The 21,913-nt window shown below is 36.7% G+C and overlaps 1 protein-coding gene across 2 annotated transcripts in view; it reads left to right on the top strand.

Annotated features, from left to right (window-relative positions):
• PIK3C2A (phosphatidylinositol-4-phosphate 3-kinase catalytic subunit type 2 alpha) overlaps positions 1-21,913 on the top strand; it is a 62,012-nt gene that overhangs the window by 22,806 nt on the left and 17,293 nt on the right. For both annotated transcript variants that reach the window (XM_083348756.1, XM_083348757.1), the window contains exons 6-20: positions 1,346-1,466; positions 7,160-7,271; positions 8,611-8,690; positions 9,036-9,099; positions 10,579-10,722; positions 11,081-11,123; positions 11,213-11,426; positions 11,505-11,627; positions 12,822-12,989; positions 14,838-14,943; positions 16,908-17,050; positions 18,323-18,511; positions 19,019-19,112; positions 20,421-20,515; positions 21,694-21,874. In XM_083348756.1, coding sequence (XP_083204882.1) covers positions 1,346-1,466; positions 7,160-7,271; positions 8,611-8,690; positions 9,036-9,099; positions 10,579-10,722; positions 11,081-11,123; positions 11,213-11,426; positions 11,505-11,627; positions 12,822-12,989; positions 14,838-14,943; positions 16,908-17,050; positions 18,323-18,511; positions 19,019-19,112; positions 20,421-20,515; positions 21,694-21,874 — 1,877 coding nt within the window. The remainder of the gene's footprint in view (positions 1-1,345; positions 1,467-7,159; positions 7,272-8,610; positions 8,691-9,035; positions 9,100-10,578; positions 10,723-11,080; positions 11,124-11,212; positions 11,427-11,504; positions 11,628-12,821; positions 12,990-14,837; positions 14,944-16,907; positions 17,051-18,322; positions 18,512-19,018; positions 19,113-20,420; positions 20,516-21,693; positions 21,875-21,913) is intronic.

Here is a 21,913-nt window from a genome sequence, read left to right as displayed (position 1 = left end):
AATTTTAATAGGTATATTTCAGTAGATTGAAAGATTGCCAAAATAATGTTGGTAATGAATTACACCCTTGAGGGTAGTCTTTGACTTACAGCCACAATTTGGCCTGGAATTTTGGTTGTAAGTCATTGCAGTTGTTAATAGGGTCACCACGTGACTTGACTTAACTTTACAACTACATCATGGCTTTCTTGGGCAAGGTCATTGAGTGATCATGCGGGTTGTTAAGTGGAAAGCAGGGGTGCCTCGGGTTGGGTGAATCTTAGAGCAGGCCACAGGCAAGATAGGGGTTTTTTGCATTATGCATGGCGCAGGGGGGTTTAAAAAAAAAGAACTTGCCTTAGCTTGGCAACACAGCAAGGCATCACACTTTTTTTTACCAGGAAATGCAAAATATCTGGCAGCTTCTATAGTAGAACATGAAGCAGTCTCCTTGCCCCCAGACTGAACACCAGGGAAACCTCCACAGCAAGGCACAAAGCAGCTGCCCCTCAAAAAGTTCCACACAAGAGGGAGACCTCAAAGGCACAAAGCAGCCCCCCTCCCCCGATGAAGCTCCAACTCCTGGAAATGTTCCAGCCCAGCCACCCACACTGTCCAAGAGACCTTCACAATGTTCTTCCTTTCATGAGTTTGTCCAACTTGGTCCTTTTACAAAGAAGGGGGGGGGGGGAGAATGCTAAAGGCAGCCACTTAGCTGCAGTCTTAAAATGCCCCTTTTCCCATGCTCCTGGGTGGGGTTGGAGTGCGGAGGCTGGCTTTGTAGTAAAAAAAAAGAAAGAAAAAGAAAAAATACCTTTACTTTTCCAAGGGTCTGGAAAGAAAGCGCAGCTTTCCCAAAACTCCACAGAGCATCTACAATTCCAAAAGGAAACATCTGGCTGCCTTAGCACTTCCCCCCTCCCCCTTCTATGCAAAAGGCTAGCCTCATAAACGTCATGGTTTTAAGACGTTTCGTTTTGACTTCCGTCAGTTATCAAGCACGTTCCTAGAGATCAGCTTTACAGGAGCCATTTCCATTGGAACTGATATTTAAAACGTGGACTTTTACCTGTATTTTTAATCCCATCCATTATGTTCGCAATATACATTTTGTTTTCCTACCTTGTTTTTCCAAGTCTGGTTTATCCGTAGAGCATCAGATATACCTTTTATTTACAGCTGAATGGATTTTTGAGGATAAATTGCTGTTAATTTTTTATTCTATTACTCAAATTGCTAACTACAATATGTCAAAAACTCTTCAGGTTGCATTGAGTTACTTGCTCGTGTTTTTCTATTTTACAAAACTGCCTTCAGTTCGCTATTTTTGTTGCCTTTTCTTCTGTCTTTGTTTTTCTCCAAACAGTGAGTTCTCCAGTTGAACTTATAATAATGCAGGCTCTTTGCTGGGTGCATGATGACTTGAACGATGTAGATATTGGCAGTTATATTTTGAAAGTTTGTGGACAAGAAGAAGTTTTACAGAAGTAAGTTTTGCTTTGGTTACATCCTGATTTCTACAAAACTATAGTGAATGCAAATTTGACTGTTACTAATAGGAAAAAGAGTAAGTAGTTTAACAATCAGAATTAAAATAGGTGTTATCATTGAATTTGGAACTCTACTGTATTCATTTAGATATGGCATATTGTTTATTTTATTTTATTATGGTTTTTATCTGTTTAAATTTCAGATTTATAATAAATCATTCTAGCTCTGTCAAACTTAACTATTCTTAGAAAAATATGCTGTCATGGAATACATTCAATTGTCTAATGCAGAATCCTGTAGTATTTGAAAATGGCAGCTAGTTGTAAAAGCATGTGTCTTGTCAGTTACTTATTTTTAAAATGAGTATATTTTTTGGCTTATTGCAAGTTCTGCATCATCTCTTAGTCTGGAGTTTTATTAAGAGTGATTCTGCCAACTTTTCATGTTTAAAATACATGCTACAGTAATGGGACAATTACATCAGAACAAGCAAAGCTGGGAATATGAATCCTGTTCCACTTAAATATGCCATAATAATAGTTTTTTATTGAAAAGTTTTATAAAAGTTATAATATTATCCCATCCCCAAACTCCCCCAAACCCCCTCCCCCTCCCCCACTTCCCAAAGCTGGTTACAGGGTTACAAATATATAATAATCATAATCTAACAAACATTAATCAATTATATAAATAACCAAATACATAATACACTTTAACCTGCCTATAACATAATTACAAACTCTCTAAAATATAAAAAAATATTTTTTAATAAAATTATAACAATCTAAAATTTACTCATAAGCTAAATGGAACTTTTTAGTCCCATATTTTTTCTGAATATAATCTATCCATCTTCTCCAGACCGAAATGTATCTTTCTTGTGAATAATCCAAGTAAGCAGAAATCTTAGCCATTTCTGCTAAATTTGACACTTTAAGCGTCCACTCCTCTATAGTAGGCAGACAGTCCTTCTTCCAATATTGCCCTACCAATAACCTCGCAGCTGTTATCAAATTCAACATCAAATTAATTTCTTTAGTATCACAATCTGTAATAACACCCAATAAAAATAATTGTGGAGTAAACTTTTATCTTTCTCCTAAAAATCTTTTGAATGTTCCACCAAATTTTAATCCAAAAAGCTTTTATATTTCTACAGGTCCACCAAATATGAAAATAAGTAGCATCCAAACTACCACATCTCCAACATTTGGGCTGTAAATTAGAATATATACAAGACAACTTTTTAGGATCCAAATGCCATCTATAAAACATTTTATAAAAATTTTCTCTTAAATTTTGGACTTGAGTAAATTTTACATTTCTAACCCAAATTACCTCCCACACATCCAATGGAATTGGTTCTTGAATATTTTGAGCCCACTTTACCATACAATCCTTTACCAATTTCATTTCCGAATCCAATTCTATTAAAGCATTATAAATTCTCTTTATATGCGCTCGAGTTTGATCTTTGATCTGCTTTACCAAATTTTCATCCATCAGTGTCAAACCAACCTTCTGATCTAACTTCCACCTAGCTTGCAATTGCGTATACTGAAACCAAGACTGTACGATATTTTCTTGCTTTAACTCGGCTACCGACCTTAGTTGCCAATCACTCCCTACCAATCTAAGTAGTTGCTTATAAGAAATCATCTCCAAATTCACACCCATAGATACCCCCTCTATTGCGTGTCCAGGAATCCCCCATATTGGTATTTTATAATTCAGCTTATAATAATACTTTCTCCAAACACGCAATAAAGCACTTCTTAAAATATGAGATTTAAAAGCCTTATCAACTTTTTTATCATAAATCAGATATGCATGCCACCCATATAATAAATCCCATAAATAAAAGTATACTTTTATTGGTCAAATTAAGCCAATCACTAACCAATATTAAAACCACTGCATCATAATATAATTTCAAATTAGGCACCTTAAGTCTTCCTCTTTCCCGAGCGTCTTGTAAAATCTTAAGTTTAACTCTCGGTTTTTTCCCCGCCCAAATAAATTTGTTAATACCCTTATGCCATTCATCCAAATTAGCATCTTTTTTCAAAATAGGTATCATTTGAAACAAAAAGAGAAACTTTGGTAAAACATTCATTTTGACAGCTGCAATTTTTCCCAACAAGGATAATTGTAATTTTTTCCAATTATTTAAATTATTTATTCTATTTTCTCTATAGTATGTAACTTCTGTTTTTTCCTTAATTGATAAGCTAACCACCTACCAGGCTTATTTGCATTACAAAAAGTATTATGTTTCGCATATCGCAAATTAGTTGCAACCTGATCCGCCATTAACATATTAAATTGCTCTTTCAACAAATTTATTGAAATCCTTAAACTCTTATCTGATGGATTCAAAGTAAAAGCTTTCTCCTTCAATTTAATCTCTTCTTCCAATTCTTTACGTTTTTGCATCTGCTTACGCCTATGACCATTTTTCATATGAATCAAAATCCCCCTCATGTAAGCTTTGCTGGCATCCCAAACCATTTCAATCGGTGTTCCTTTATGCATATTCAAAACAAAAAACTCTTTCAAATAATCTTTACATTTCTCTGAAAGTACATCTTATCTAAATAAATTTTCATTCAATCTCAAAGATCTTCTTATCCCCTCTTCCCTAAATAGTTCCATCCATACAGGACTATGATCCGACAACGTTCTAGGAAAAATCTTTACATTCTTAACTCTGGGAACAAGATCACCAGTAATTAAAAAAAATCAATCCTAGAAAACGATTGATGCCTGTCCGAAAAAAAAGTAAAATCTCTGTCCTCCAAATTCCGTTCCCGCCAAATATCTCTTAGTTCCAAGTCATCTTTCAAATAAAAAAAACCTTTAGGCAATCTAGAATAGTTAGGAGAATTTTTAAAAGACCCCTTCTTGTCCTTACTTGAATCCAAAACACCATTCCAATCACCCATATAAACAGATTTATAATCCAATTGAATTAGCTTATCATGTAAAAACTTATAAAACTTTTTTGCTGTTGGTTAGGAGCATATAATCCAATAATAAGAATTTTCTTGCCTTGTAGCAATAGTTCAATAATAGCATATCTTCCCTGTGGATCAGATTCAATTAGTGTAGCAGACAAGTCTCTTCTTAAATAAATAACCACTCCGCTCTTTTTATCTGGAGCAGATGCTATAAAATGTAATCCCAACTGGGAGTTAATCAAATACTTTTGATCTTTTATACTAATATGAGTTTCTTGTAAGCAGACAGTATCATTTTTATGTTGCTTCAGGTAATGAAACACTTTCTTTTTTGTGGTGAATTTAAACCATTAACATTCCATGTCAAAAGCTTTATCGCCATCCTCAGCAACCTGGAACCTCTGGAACGCCACCTGGAGCTCCGCAGTTGGTCTCTTCGGTCGCGCCCCTCCCACCGGCTCCGTAGTAACAGGGCCTTGTATCATAGACCCAGAGTCCATCTTCTGTTTCAGTTGTTCCTTTTCTCTCCGTTTGTGCGCAGCACGCGTCATTCTCTGCTCTTTTGAATCACCCTTTGACAGCAAACTGTTCAGTGGATTCAGCCAATTGTGCCTCTCCAACAAACTTTGCTGATGCGCCTTCAACTTGTTGTTTATCTTCTTCCACTCTCTTAGGTAATGGAGATGGTGGTGAACCTGCTTTCAGGACATAAGTATAAAAATCGTTTGCCTTTGCAATCGTATTAAGCCTTTATCGTGTCCCTGCATAATTCACCACTATTCCAATAGGTATTTCCCATCTGAACTGAATTTGTCAATTTTTAAGCTCATCACACAGAAAACCAAAATCCTTCCTTTTTCTCAACATCTTAGGAGGTATTTCTTTCAAAATTATAATATCTTGACCTGCAATTTGAAATCTCTGTTGATAGAAGGCCTGGATGATCGCATTTCGAAGTGACCTCTTAGAAAAATAAATCACCACATCTCTAGGTAATTTCTTCTGCCTCGCAATCCAAGAATTGACCCTAAAATTTTTTTTCACCTCCCTTAATAACTCCTTAGGATCCCATTGTAGGATGGGAGCAATGACTTTAATCACCTCTTCCAGTAAATCCTCACGAGGGTTTTCTCTCAACCCTCTTATTCTCAAAGCAAATTCCATTTCTTTATACTGTGAAATAATCATCTCATCCTCAGTTTTATCAATTTTGTTTTCTGCTATAGCAATTCTACTTTCAAGTTTTTCACTATTTTCCACAACTTCATCCACACAATCATCTAAACGTTCAATATGTGCAGCCAGCCCTTGAAATGCAAACAAAATGTCCTCTCTCATCTCTCTATTTTTAAATTCAAGAAGATTAGCTACCTCTTCCTTTATTTGTTGAGTCATTTCTTGTGCCTGCAGCTTCAAAGCATCCTGCAAATCTTTCAGTGTAAGTGCTGGTGGTGGAGGAGAGGGTGGGGGGGATCTGGGCTTTGAAGTGGATTGCGTTGCAGATTGAATCACTGGCAAAGAGATTGAAGTTTTAGAGACAACAGGAACTGCCTGCCGTCTCGAAGCCATTTTCCAACTTGCTACAATTCATTTTCTCTAATCACTTTCACTTTCCCTCTGCACTTCAAAAAAATAAAATCCAAAGGGACCCTTGATAATAATAAGAAGAAGAAAAAGAAGAAAAACAAAATTCTTTAAAACTCTGAAATCCAATATGTTGTTTAGATTTTAACAAAGTCTTCGTACTTTATTCTTTCAAAAAGAAAAAACATTTCAGCGCCATCTTTTCTCTTTCTCTTTCAAAATCTGATTTATGTATGGAGAAGATTAAAGCACTCAAGTTAAAGTTCTAAATACTTGCAACTTTACTCCTCCTGGTCAGCTCTGTCTGCTTTGAAAGCAATCATAAATCACTGTAATCTGCAGATGTGGATGCAGTGTCTGGCTTCACCCCTGCACGGAGCAAAGGCGTCCTGGACTCGGAGAAAGCCTCGGACTCTGTGGGAGCTCTCACCCTCCGACCCCCAGATAATTCTGGGAGGTCTTGGGGAGCTCTACCACTATCCGAGGAAAGCTCACCTCCCCCTCTTCTCCCGAGGGGGAAGTTACGAGCTGTGGGACAGCTGATTGTCACTGTCTCCGCGGATCTAACGAAGCCTCAGGACGGGCGGCCAGAGAAAAGCCGCCATTCGGCGCGGCGTTGCCACCGGAAGTCCGCCATAATAATAGTTTTAAATATGTCTAGAGTTATTTTATTCGAGAAATATATTTGCTCAGCGTGTTTTTGATGCTTAGAAGACTAGCATCCTAATTACTATTAATAACATAGTAAGCAGAAATTCAGAATAATCTGTGTAAGCTTTTCCAACTGTGATTGTTATTAGCCCCTTTCTAGTTCTGCTAAGCAATATTAGAAATTAGAAAGGGGAAAACTAGTGAAGGGAAGGGAGCCATGGATTCTAAAAACCAGGTCCATATATTCTTATTTATTTATTTGTATCCTGCCTTTATTATTTTTATAAATAATTCAAGGCCTATCCAACACACCTTCCTCCTGTTTTCTCCACAACAATCCTGTGAGTTGCATTGGGCTGAGAGAGAGAAAGTGACTGGCCCAGAGTCACCCAGCTGGTTTTCATGGCTAAGGCAGGACTCGAACTCTTGTTCCATTGAGAATCTTATTGATAATTTGAAATAGTGAATAATCACAGCATTTATTGTTTTCACAGCAAGCATTGTGTGGGAAGCCATGAGTATATTCAAAACTGTCGAAAGTGGGACACAGAGATTATTCTACAGTTATTGACTAATAATGTTATTTGCAGAGATCTTGCACGAACAGTAAGTACAAGGGAAGCTTGTGTATCAAAACAACCATCATTTATTCTTTTTATATGTATTATTGATGTTCTGCATATTCCTTGTTTTTATTATTGTATTGTGAACTCGTGTCTTGTAACCATAACTCACATGTACCTAGAATTATCTCTGGTCTATTTTCTTCCTCTCTGTTATGCAGCTCATCAAGTAATTCAAGAACAGCGAGAAAGTCTCTTTCCGCTGCTAGTTCTTACAAAAATTGTAAACAACCCTCATTACAAATATTGATTAATTGGTTTACTGTGTGCCATCGAAACAATATCGACTATTAGCAACCAATTAGATTTTCACCATTAACAGTCACTAACCTGGCCCTTCAGATCTTCCAGCAGTGCACCCATTGCCACTGTGATTCCATCTATCTTGCCGTTGGTCATCCTCTTCTTCTCTTTCTTTCCGCCTTTCCTGGCATTAGAGCTTTCACCAGAGAACTAGATTTTCACAAGATGATATATCCCAAGATCTCCACTCTTGATACTGGCCTTAGAAATAGAAAAAAACTTTCAAATTGAGCTCAAATCCTGGTGTCTAGTGGATGTATCCATACAGTTTTCCCTAGTGTAAGAAGACAAGGTGGTTTATCATTGGGTTCTTCTGAAAATGTTTTTACCCTTCCAGTATAGACTATAGTCCTGTGATTTCCTGCTGATCTCTAAATATTAACCATTCTTACTCTAGTCTTTAAAGATCAGCCAAGATATTTCTTATTCAGTATGTTATAAATTGGCCCTAATGACACACTAATATATATTAAACTGACTAAATAGCAAGGATTGCTGATTTGCTATATTCCGCTTCCAGATACTGTTTTTATATTTATCTGGCAGCTTAAAGGCTAGGATGGAGAATCCATAGAACAGCAATCATTGCTACAGGTGAAAACACAAATGTAGGAAGCATGGAGGTTTTTTGATCATGGGGTGGTGTTTTTTTTTTTGAAAGTCTTAAGAAATCCAGTAATGAAGCTAATAATGAATAGACCTGTGAAACAAATTACTGTTACACGTAGGTTTGTTATAAAAATTGGTAATTCACCCTGAGCAAACCTAGTTAAATTGGAGGATGCTATCAGATATTAGCTCTTGAATATGAATTTAACAGCCAGCCACTTTTTAGTAGAGAAATTGAAAGGACACTTTTATTACCAGTTTTCTATTTAAGGAGGTAGCAAAAAATGCTAATTTTCTCATTTTCAGAACTCTCAGAATAAAACTTGCTATCCATCTTTAGATTATTTTTTACAGGGCAAGGGAGAATATTGATAAGTTTGTCAAATCACTTATGCATTTTCTATTATTAGGAAGATGATGATGGGACACCAATAGATTTGGCAAAACATCTCTGCCATGTAGAAAAGTTTTTCAGAGAGACCATTCAGAGGTAACAACTTTGTCATAATATTATTTGTTTCAATTTTGGTGCTGCCCAGCACCAAACCAATTCTAGGGGTGTGTGTGTGTGTGTGTGTGTGTGTGTGTGTGTCAAGATGGAAAATCCAGACAACTAACTCCAAAATATATGTAACATATTCAAATATTTCTAATAATGGATTCCATCTAACCTACTCCAGTGATGTCTGGGAGAATAGCTAGTTTGTTAGAGCCTTCTGGAATGCCAAACATTACATTTTGTAATCAAGCATATGTCATGGTGCCTTTTTATTCGTTTTACAAAGCTTATACTAATAATATACACAAGTAATAGAATTATTCTCATTGGTTCCAGCCACTCTCTTGAAGAACTATTAGAAGCTTATCACAATCAAGTTGACATAATACTTAAAAATAAGGTAAATGTTATCATTCAATTTGTCTCCTATCATGATTATGCAAAGAAGCACTTGGCAATGCATATTGGTGTGAGTATGAGTGACTTACTCCTTCAACTCTTGAAATAGCTGCGCCCTCTGGAAGACTCTGAGTGCTTTAAAGGCTTTCTGACTGTCAAGAACCTCTTGGAAATTCAGCTCATTGGGGAGAAGTGGTTTTTTTCTTCATCAACGTATGTTGCAAGACACCCTTATGAATCATTTCTCAGCCTACTTCCTGTACATTTCATGCTTTACTAATCATACATTTATAATAATATTTATATACATAAATGTATTTATATTTATATTGTATCATAAGCTGTTTGTGGTTTGGGATTTGTTAGATGTTATTGCTCAAACACAATTTTTTTCCTAAGCTTCACTTTCCAATCTACTTTAAGCTTCATATATTACGTTTCGTCTTCCAGTTGAAACATAATAGTGCCCTCAACCAGCGGTCCCCAACCTTTGTGGCTTGGCAGCCTGCCTGGTGTGTGTGTGTGTGTGTGTGTGTGTGTGTGTGTGTGTGAGAGAGAGAGAGAGAGAGAGAGAGAGAGAGAGAGAGAGAGAGAGAGAGAGAGAGAGAGAGAGGGAGAGGGGAACTGGACCGCATGAGTGGGCAGGTCAGCACGCACAGCTGAACTTGCAAAAGTGGCGGGCTGGCACACACACATGCACATGCAGCTCGACTACAAGTTGAGTTACATGTGCACCGCCCTGCCACTCGTGCCAGTTGAGCTACGCGCATGTGTGCATGCTGACCCGCCTCTCGCACAGCCTGGTTCCAAATAGGCCACGGCCCAGTAGTGGTCTGCGCCTGGGGTTTGGGGTCCTCTGTCCTGAACTATACTTTATCTTATTCATGTCACCAGTATGGCATTTTCATCTGGTAAGAAGGAGTGTTACTACTGTTAAGTAAAAAAAGTGGACATTGGCAACATCTAGGATAAGCCAAAATTTAAATGAATTCACTCTTTTCTTCCATTAATTCTTCTTCCATATGATATTTCTTGTGCCACTGTTTGCCACACACAGGTTCAAACATAATAGGACTATCCCCATGCTGAACAAATAATCTCCTGTGCAGATTATTGTGTACACAATACTGTTCTGTGAACTTGTCATCAGTTTTTCAATACAATATGCTTTAGAGTTGGGTGGCAGCCAGTGGAAGAATGGGTGCAACTAAATTTAAAATATTTAAATGGACTCATTGTATATAATACCTGCCTTATTATTTCTCTAACATATGCCGAAAACATCTATTTGCCGACAAAATGGCATCTGTCAATGGAACAGATTTCCTCTCTCCCTGCACATTCCTGTAAATCAAGAGGTATATACAATTCCTCGAATTGTAAGGGTATTTGTAGGAGGAATAGAAGGGAATGTTCTGCTGGTTTAAGAAATGCTGGATTTTACCTTTAATTTTACTCTTATTTTTTTCTCTCTCATCAGAATCGGTTTAAAGCAGTGGAACCAGTCATTGAAGCTGTCAAAAAAATTTGCTTTGCGTTAGATGGGGTAGAGACTCCAGCAATTACTGACGCTATAAATAAGCTGAGAAGAACAGTTAAACTTTCAGGGAACAAGAGCCCTGAGGTAATTAGGTATATCCTGTAGTTTTGTGCTATGTCCTATTTATACAGTGGTGTAAATACTGATTCAGACCCAATTTCTCCATCATGTTAATTATCTTTTAAGCGAGTTGATACAGTGAGACTGAGAATTTTTTATTCTGATTGCTGAAAGACAAACTTTGCAGTGATGATGGTATGAACATCACCCAATTAAAGCCACTTTTTGCTTCTATAGTACAAATATGGAGTAGAAAAGATTTTGTGGCATAAATATCTGAGTAATAAATAGAAAACATTCAGGCATTTAATAACAACAATTCAACAAAGTTTTTTCCCCAATTTGGAGAGTTTTATCACTTTTTTCATATCTCACTGGACAGGGATCTATAAGATCATCTGATGACACTAGCAAGAATCCAATTGGTAAGTACAAATTAAATATATTTGTTCAATCTTTTAAAGGGTATTCTGATCACTACCTTCTTAACATTTAAAAAACCCCAATTGTTTAGGTCCTTTGCAATCTGAAAATCCTCTTCAAATGAGAATAGATCAGCTGACCTCTGCAGTCCATGCTCTTCTTCAACTCCACTTGAACTCATACCACAATCCTTCATTAAGCACTCCAAGGACTACAAAAAGCACTAAAGAAGCATGGACTGCCACAGAGCATCTCCAGTTCACTGTATTTGCTGCTCATGGAATTGGCAATAATTGGGTTTCAGTGTGAGTATTTAAACTAAACAGTACCTTTACTCTGAATATGCTGTTCACTTGATTGACTACATTTTGCTCTGTTCCTAGTTACGAAAAATATTATCTGGTTTGCTCTTTGACCCATAATGGAAAAGATCTCTTCAAACCAGTCCAGTCCAAGAAGGTTGGCACATATAAGAGTTTCTTCTATTTGATTATATGGGATGAATTGTAAGTGCTTTTTTTTTTAGTTTGCAGACTCTTTATGTAGCGTCTGTCACAGTCCTTTAAACTGCTAATTAATTTTTGAAAATCCCATTAACTTTGTCAGCTAGTAAAAAGACCTTTCGAGATAATTAGAAAGTACAGGCTAGGCTAGGGAGTGATTGGGAGAAATGCTCATGGTTCTGTCACTCATTTCTGTGTCTGAGGAAGACAACGGTGGAATCCCACTCGTTACACGTAGCTATTCAAAACCTCAGAATGGCTGCTTCAAGGTCCTCTCAGTGTGTCTGGGGTTTGCCCTGCGTAGCTAAAAAAATTTTTTAGCTTATAATGACATACCTAGAAGACCTCTGAAAGCTCAGAACAATCATGTTGGGTTTTTGAGGTTATTCTCAAGGGACGCGGTGGCTCAGTGGGTTAGGATGCTGAGCTTGTTGATCAGAAGGTCGGCAGTTTGGCGGGTCGAATCCCAAGTGCCGCGTAACAGAGTGAGTGCCTGTTACTCGTCCCAGCTTCTGCCAACCTAGCAGTTCGAAAGCACGTAAAAATGCAAGTAGAAAAATAGGGACCACTACGGTGGGAAGGTAACAGCGTTCCGTGCACCTTTGGCGTCTAGTCATGCCGGCCACATGACCACGGAGACGTCCTTGGACAAGCGCTGGCTCTTCGGCTTTGAAACGGAGATGAGCACCAGCCCCTAGAGTCGGAAACGACTAGCACACATGTGCGGGGGAACCTTTACCTTTACCTTACAGGTTATTCAAGAAATGTATATAAAACAGTCATTGCTTGTTTTGCACAAGCCTAGCAATTAGAAGGAACCATGTGTAGAATTAAATGTTTCACACATAAACAAAATGAATTTGTCATACATAGCAAATATAAAACTTGTTGCCTAGGTTCTCAAGTTGAGTTGGTTCAAGACTAGATAACCAGTTCTGTATCTTAATGTGTGGAACCAGCCATTTTAAGAAAAAATATCATATTTTAATTAGCCATTATTTGCATAAAAATCTTATGTCAGTTATGTGTAATATTTGAGATCAAATGTTTTTTAGATATTGATGAAATTATTTTATACAGTGGTTTCAGATGACATGAGGTAATATTAATGAGATTTGGCAGGCATTGAACATATTAACTAATTCTTTTTTCTAAAATGTAATAACGATCTAACAAATCACTTCTATTATTTTACAGAATAATTTTTCCCATCCAAATTTCTCAGTTGCCATTAGAGTCCATCCTATGCCTCACTCTTTTTGGTATTTTAAATCAAAGTGGTGGTAATTCACCGGATTCAAATAAGCAGAGAAGAGGCCCAGAGATGCTGGGTCAGGTTTCCTTACCGCTCTTTGACTTTCAACGGTAAGTATTTGAAGCAAACAGTAAAATACTAGAGAACCTCTTTAATTTTTCTGTTCAGAGGACTGGTGAAAAGGAGAAGAAAAATCAATATGAATTACGCAAGTGAGATTCTAAATTCCTTCATTGCTACTTGTAAAAATATATTTAAAAGCTTTACTGAAGAAAAGTATGTTAAGTTCAACTCACAAAATAGGTCAGCTCCCATTAGTGGTATGCTAATAAATATATAACCACTGGATCTGCCAGATCCATTGTGCAGCTGTGCTGCAAGTTACCAAACAACTTAATCAGTGCACTAGGCATATAGCTCAACTCTGCTCTTAAACTTAAAAAATTCCTGAAAATTTAAGGATTGCTTCTCACAAGCTGATATGAGCCAGCTCCAATATATTACTGGCTTACAAATATTAAATCATTGCTGCCGGCGTCAACTTACCTCCGCCCTGTGCGTTCCCACAGAGAGGGCCTCCTCAGGGTGCCTCCGGTCAGAGAATGTCGGCTGGTGGCCCCCAGGGGGAGGGCCTTCTCTGTGGGCACTCCGGCTTTATGGAACCAGCTGCCGGTTGAGCTCCGGACGGCACCGGACCTTCGCTCCTTCCGGCGCAGGTTAAAGACCCACTTATTTGAACAAGCTGGCCTGGCCTGATGGGGGATGTTAGGGTTTTTAATGGGTTTTATATTGTTACTGTTTTATCTGGGCAATTATTTAATTCTCTTTTAATTTTTGTATTTTCTATTTATATGTGCCCTGTTCACCGCCTTGAGTCGTTCGGGAGAATAATATAATAAATATAATAAGTATAATAAATGAAATGAAATGAAATTGTATAATCTGTTTGAATCCTGTTGAAGCCAATAAAATTCAAGCAGTCTAATTTGCAGTGCTGTAGTAAGTCTACTACATAAAGAATTCACCCATTCAGAAATTACACTACTAATGTATCAACCCGTATTTTCTCAGTATATTTTTCTCCTCATTTATAATAAAGTGTAAAGCTTCCAATATCGTATAGTCAGGCAGCCACATCCTCTGCATGGATTGGCATGGCTGGGTTAGGTTGTCTTCAGGTATGTGCACGAAGGGATCTCACTAAAGTTTGGACCACTGGCAAGGTGGTTATGCATCCTCATGCAACCTGAGCAAATCTGGAAGACCCCTTGAGGTAGATGCACCAGACCTTGCAGAAGATGTAGATGGCTGAGTGCTTATGGTTTGCACAGGTCTTCTGAAGGGTGTTTTGTCTGTGGAGCATCAGCCTTTTGAGATCTTTTGCTGCTAGACATTTTAGATGGGAGTTTTTTAAGAACCTGTCTTGTCAGTTCTTTTAGAAATGTCATGCATGCGGGTGTTATTGTACAGTTTCTCAGATGTCACTGACTCTTGCTGACTGCCATATAACAAAACCACCACAACTTGTCTTAATGTATAGTCTTGATCTATACAACTAAAATGTTTAACTGTAGCTCCTAGAGCTCTTTTTTCAGCTATAATGTGCTGGATATTTGGGGGGAAATTGTTATATAAATATACTTTTAAGTAAGCATTTGGAAAAAAAAGCACATACAAAAAGGTTTGTATAATACTGTCTAGTCTAATCTTGTATTTATCTGTTTTGGATTAACATCCTACTATGTTCATTAGTAACCTTGAGTATTTTGGATTGCCTCGATATAAAATTTTCTATAAAAAGGGATTGTAGGATTTATATTAATATTTAATACACAGAAATTTCTGTAGATCACAATTATACATGAGGAATTAGTGGTGTTCCTCAGGTGATAATTTTTGTTTTCTAATATGTATTCTCCTGAAATGTGGACATTAAATTATATATTCTATGCTTTTAGAATGTTAACATGTGGAACAAAACTTTTACATCTTTGGACACCTCCTCAAAGCTTATATGGAGTAGCACATAAAAAAGGAAACCTAATGGAAAGGATAGTGTTGCAGGTAATACTGTTTCCTCAATGTTTTAAAAAAGCATTTATATTCTACTTAAAGTGGTAAAATGTAATATGACCTGTTTCCCAATAGAAATAGAATTAGGTCCCATTTCTGTTTGGTCTTTCAAATCATCCACAAAATAGCATATGAGAATAAAATTGTTTTTATTTTACTAGAGTTATCCAACAAGCCATTCCAAGCATTTTGAAGTTTCCAGGATGCTTAAATAGGCCAATTTGCACATAGAATAGTAATTTTGCATTTGAGATTAGACATTTTGTAAAGGTTCGTATCTGAAATTTTTAAATATTTTTTTCCACATGCAAAGCTGTTTGCAGAGTTAATAAGATAAATTAGAATCTCTTCCATATTCCTGAACATATTCAATTCTGAATGCCTTTCTGTCGAAACATTGTTTGGGGATTTTCTCCTTATATTTTTGTTTGATTTGTTCTCTTATCCTGGGGTATTGGTATAATACAGACATATGTACTTATTATTTGGAAATGGTTGCATGGGCATTCAAGAGTTTCAGCAGTGGTTCCTCCCATGAATATTGAGAGATGCACTTCTCATTTATGGATTAATAAGAGCTCATGGTTAACCAGAAACAGGCAATATTGCTTACCTATTGTAAACCATAATGACAGTTTGTGGTTTGTGGCTCTCGGAAGTAGTGTGTAAGCATGTATAAGTATTACATGCTTAACCTTAGCCAGATCACAAACAAATGATTTGGAAACTGCACTTTCTGTCCACTTGTGAGAAAAAGGGAGTGTCCAGACACAAAAGCCCCAGTGGAATAATGTTGCACTAAATTAAACTTAGAAGCAGTTGTGAATATTAATTTACTGCTGTTTCCATTTTAAAATGGTATCACTTTGATATGGTAAACAAAATAGCAAGCACCTGAGTTTTTACCATCAGTGCCTACTTCATATACAACTACTGTATGCAATACACATGACAAACTTTCAGATACTATAAATGTCTCCCAGATATTATTTTCATGTGGTGTATTTTATTGTGTATCTAGAAAACTGTGCCCTCGTGGACCATTATTTCAAAGATATTTCCTTACCAGATTCTGCCAATGCCTTTAACAGTCAGAGAGCTTCTAATATATCACCTTCACTAGAAAAGTTGGGGTGAAAATAACCCTTGCTCTGAATCGTGTGGCATAGTCTTAACATCAGCCTAGGAAACGTTTTATGACATTTAGCCCATATTGAATTATATAGCACAGTCAAACATCAGCACAGGAAATGTTTTGTGACATTTTGTATTATGTCATAAATTGCTTTATGATAATGGCTATTCATAAAATGTTTTACAAAATTTGCCATGGGAGTCATGGGCTCCGGGGTTGTGGATGCATTCTATAGGTAAAGGTAAAGGTTCCCCTGCACATGCGTGCTAATCGTTTCCAACTCTAGGGGCCGGTGCTCATCTCCGTTTCAAAGCCGAAGAGCCAGCGCTTGTCCGAGGACGTCTCCGTGGTCATGTGGCCGGCATGACTAGATGCCAAAGGCGCACGGAACGCTGTTACCTTCCCACCGTAGTGGTCCCTATTTTTCTACTTGCATTTTTACGTGCTTTCGAACTGCTAGGTTGGCAGAAGCTGGGACGAATAACAGGCGCTCACTCTGTTACGCGGCACTCGGGATTCGACCCGCCAAACTACCGACCTTCTGATCGAGAAGCTCAGCGTCCTAACCCACTGAGCCACCGTGTCTCTATGCATTCTATAAGTTGGCCCATTTTTAAAAAAAATCATTCAAAATGTTTTGGCCTACGGTGCACTGTTTCACCCAATTAAAGATTGCAGGAATCAGTTTTTAATAGTATATAGACAAGACAGTAGGGAAGGAAAAGAAACAAGGTGAAAGAGATTGAAATTTAAGTGTGAAAAAACTGCCGGTGGAACTTTCTGTTTTGCAGTGTATTGATTTATTATTTTAACATTTCAGGTTGACTTCCCTTCTTTACTATTTGACATTATATACAGAATTCCTCAGGCTGCAAACAATTCCACATGCAATTCTATAGAAACGTTGGAAAAAGATTCAAAGGAGCGCCTCCTTTCCATTATTTCCAAAGAGGGTACATATGGGTATGTTCTCTTGGTTCCTTCGAATTTCATATGCAGATTATTTAGAGATCATTCCCTAGCATTTATTTCTGCTGTATAGGTAATAAATTTTGACAAGATTCTGGAGAACTTTCAGAACTACATATGACCAGGACACATCATTTATTTATTTTCAAAATATAATCCAAGTGCTACTCAGAAGGGGATGTTGAGTTATTAAAATCTTGAACAATCATATAACAATATTTTTTTAAAATTGGCATTTATAAAAAATTGAAGTATGCTCAGACTATTGACTTTTAATCAAATACAGGTTGTCCTTGACTTACGACTGTTGAAAGTTAAAACCGACTTCCCCAAAACTAAACGACTTGATGTGGCGGCCACCCTTACCCACTCACCCCCACAGTCACAAGATTGCATTTTGGGCACTTGGCAGCCAGCCCACATTTATGACCGTTTGCAACATTCCACAGTCACATGACCACAGTTTACGATAGTTTTGCCAGAAAGCAGTGTTTACTTCCAGTTTCCAGCAAAAAAACAGCCTACTATAGCAAAGAGTAGCTTCGCTTAGCAATTGCAGCATTCAGTTTATGTCCACAGCATTTGCATTTATGCCACACACGCAAAAAAAGGTTATAGAATTGGGTAGATCTCTTGATGACCCGCTTTATGATCAGGCTCAATTATGGTCATAACTTGAGGACTACTTGTAGTACAGTATTTGAAAAATTCACATTTTTACCTTCTATCAGTGTCAGAGTCGTGAGAATTTTCTATTGACAGAAGTGAAGAGGCTGATGAGTTTGGGAAGTCAAAAATAATGCTGCAGATGACAATGGAGAAGAAAGGATGGATAAGATTGTCCTTATATTCAAAGTTGCTTATGAATTCAAAGTTTCCTCCATCAGCCAATGTGCAGTTCAACTAAAATAGCTTTACCATGATCAAAATGCTTATTACTCATTACCCAGTTATTTCATAGCAGTTTGATATCATCAAGATGATCCAGCATTTCCTTTGTAAAGAAGTTGTTAAAACATGAGTCATAATACCACGTGAAATTTTCAGTTCCTCTTTTAATCTGTTCTGAATTTTTGGAATAAATGAAAAGAGAACAGGATGAATGATGAAATTCATTGTGGCTGTAATAATAACATTAATATTTTAATTGATTTTGCCTCAGAAAGAATAGTTTCACCCAGGATTTGTTTTATGGTTTCTAAGTGTATGGTGACTGTAATGGCAATGTAGTGAATTAATCAATATAATTGGAATTACTTTTTATAGATTATCTAAGAAAAATAAGGCATTTTTATGGGAGAAGCGGCATTATTGTTACACACATGCAAGCAGCCTGCCCAAGATACTGGCTAGTGTTCCAAACTGGGATTTGACCAATCTGTCTGAAATATATTTGCTGCTTCAACAGTGGCCTCCTTTACCTCCACTTTCCGCATTAGAATTGCTGAACGCAAAGTAAGTTAGATCCATTTATTACAGACTCTACTATGTTTTGAAAAATATTATAGATAATGAGCTATTAAGCATTTCTAGATTATTTCTAAGTAAATAGCCTCTGTAAGTAAAAGCCATATTACTGGTTTCAGCATTTTGCCATGTGGTATTGTTTATAGCCCAAAAATTATCTTGTATATCCTACAATTCTAAATTGGGTTATTTGCTAGGCTGAAACTATGACATTATATTAGCATTTATATGTAGCTACATCAATTTAAGGTTAAATATAGGATGTAAGTAAAACGGTAACTTTTCTGGTGTAATCTACTGACATGAAAAATGGCCTTTATCCTACTCCTTATAAACATCATTTAATTGTCACATTATTATTCATTGCATAAAATCTTTATGTGTAGGCTAAAACTTTATTTCTAATGTTCCCCATTAAAAGTTTCTCAAATATCCTTGGAACGTATATTCTTGCCAAACTTAAAGTGTGGTTGCAACTGATCTTCTGGTTTGTAGTTTTGCAGATCAAGAAGTAAGAACAAAAGCTGTGCAGTGGATTGAGGCAATAAGTGATGATGAACTTGCTGACATTCTTCCCCAGTTTGTTCAGGTCAGAAAAATATCACATTAATCATACCGAAAAGGAAAAAAAAGGCATTTGTAACTACACAGAAGTTATTCAGAAGCCACAATTAGTTTATGGAAGTAACATTGGGAATTTTGATATTAGGTCTAATGAATGAGATATAATGTTTCATTGTAATTGAGCAGTAGCAATTACTGGCATAAAACAAGCCGTTCTGTTTATTCTATTTATCTGTATCTTTTTCTGTTTCCCAATTATTTCCATGCAATTTCTGTTGCTTATTTGGCACCCTCAGGTTAAACAACCTGAGTGAACTTTATTTGCATTTGTTTATATTGAGTCTAGTAAATTAGGGTCAGTGGTTAGGATCTAATGATTAGGGTCAGCACCAAGATATAAAGCCAGGTGGTGTCTTTGTAAAACCTGAGAAATAATCAGAAAGAAAAAGAAATGACCAAAGCCTCATGCAGTCCTCAGATTTTGCATTAGATTATCTCTGAATTTTATGAGTTTTTTTGTATTGACTTGAAATCTTGTGAAATGGTGTCCTCATAAGATTTCACTGTTTGTGTGGAGTGTTAATATATCTTTGGAGTTTGGGGCCTGAAAAGATTATCAGCCCATGGTATATGATTGAGGAGTCTATTTGAGGCAGAAAATAGGCTCATGGAAATCTAATGACTGAAGGAGCAAGTGTAGAAAATTCAGGAGAAGTAATTGAAAGGATGTAATAAAATAAAATTTGTTGGTTCATATATAAATTAAATTATGTAAATTATTGTGAGCCTGCCTGAATGTTGGGATTAACATCTAAGACCTTTAGATGTTCCCATCTCAAATATCTTTTCATTTATAAGAATAAGAGATAGGTTATATTATGTTACAATCTTGTCTGTATTCCAGTTATTTATAAAAACAATAATATAAATAAGTAAAAATAAATTTTTTAATGCTGCTGGCATATTTTTTACTTACATTGCTTCAGAAGCATCTTGAATATGCTTCATATGCTCCCTGTAAAAATAGATTTATATTTTGTTTGCAAATTGCTGTTTAATAAGGTGGTTTCAAAGGCTGTGAGTAAAAAAAGATCCAAAAATTTGAAGTCCTTCTGCTATGTGAATTGGTAAGGAGATGCAAAAGAAAGGGAAGTGTAAATGTTATCTTTCCTACATCTAATTCTTTTAGATGGACTATGCTTCATAGGAACATAGGCAGACAGAATGGAATAAATAGATAAACTGATTGATTGGTTGAGTCTGAATGGTAAGTTTCAACAGTGCTAAATAGATTTGTAACTCTGTATAAAACTTACCTTTTGTGTATGTCTAGGCATTAAAATATGAAACATATCTGGACAACTCTTTAGTCAGATTCCTCTTGGCCCGAGCACTAGGAAATATTCGAATAGCACACTACCTATATTGGTAAGATTTATATTCTTTTTCATCATCTTCCAACAATGCTTATATTTTCAAGAATAAGTCGAAAGCTGATGTGAGAACTTTTAAATGAGGAATATTCATAGATCTTTATAGACCAGAAAAAAATGAATGCTGTTGCTGATAGAAATTAATTAGGTAGCCTGAAAAAGCTAGTGCATTTATTCGCTGAAGTTCTGGATTGCTTTTTTCTGTTCCAAAGCATTAGTACCACATCTTGCATTAATCTCTGAAACTGAATTTCAGGTAACACGTTTGTGTCTTAAGCAAGATTATTCTTTACATACAGATTTAAAAAAAATCATTTAGCTGATTTCAACAGTACTTAAATATTGTAAATGCAGTGGAAGGTGCTCTATAAATTAATGACAATAAAAGAACGATTCCATATGCTGTTGTCCTCTCTCCACACGTTCTCTGTTGATCCATAGTATGAATCTTCTCTTGAAACTGAACACTGTTTTATTTTTATGTACATAGATATTGTTTATTTTTAAAAAAAAATCAGTAAAAACCAGAAATTAAAACCATTCATTCACTCTTAAGACCATCTCCTGGATAGTAGAACAAAAATCAAATTCAGAGTGCAACCTGCTATGTCTGCTGACCAGTAACAAGTTGAAGAGCATCTCCAACTAAGGCAGATCTGGGTTTGAATACAAAGGAAAATACTTTAAGTATGTCCCTTCCTGACATGTGTGCACATGCAGTATTCATGTCCTCTTGGGACTTCGAAACACGAGTGCTGCATTCATTGAGGCTTACTTAAGTCAAAGATTATATCAGTCCTTCGTCTCCTTCCATTCTCTGGGTCATAGATCAACCAGCCAATTGGAGCATGTGGTTTCTGCTGCTTTCTGCTGTTTTGTGGTTCTGTTGTAATCCAATTATTATTGCAGAGGACCAGGGTGCTCTAGTGGTGAGGGTGTTGGATTAGGGGAGAGCAGATCCAGCTTCCGGTCTTACCATCAGCCACAGAAATTTGCTGGGTGACTTTGGGCCAGTTGTTGTCTCTCTTAGCCCAAACTACCTCTAGGATTTGCTGTTGTGGAGACAAATAGAAGGAGGGCACATTATAGACCCTGCCCTGAGCTCTTGCACAAAATATGGCTCAAAATAAGCATGTGGGAAGGAAACCAATCTGAAGTTATGTCATATTTCAGGTTACTAAAGGATACGTTGCATGATACCAAACATGGAATAAGGTATGAGCATATCCTCGGTGCCTTCCTCTCCATCTGTGGCAAAAGTCTGAGAGAAGATCTGGAAAGGCAGTCAAGACTTGTGCAGATCTTAGGAATGGTTGCAGAGAAAGTAAAGCGGACAAGTGGATCAGCCAGACAGGTTGGTGAAGTGATCAAGGTTACGTACACACACAGACAC

The sequence above is a fragment of the Vipera ursinii genome (assembly GCF_947247035.1).
Source record: "Vipera ursinii genome assembly, chromosome: 1".
Classification (NCBI taxonomy): Eukaryota; Metazoa; Chordata; class Lepidosauria; order Squamata; family Viperidae; genus Vipera; species Vipera ursinii.
Note: the sequence above shows the minus strand (reverse complement) of the source record. Positions and strands in the feature narration are given on the sequence as shown.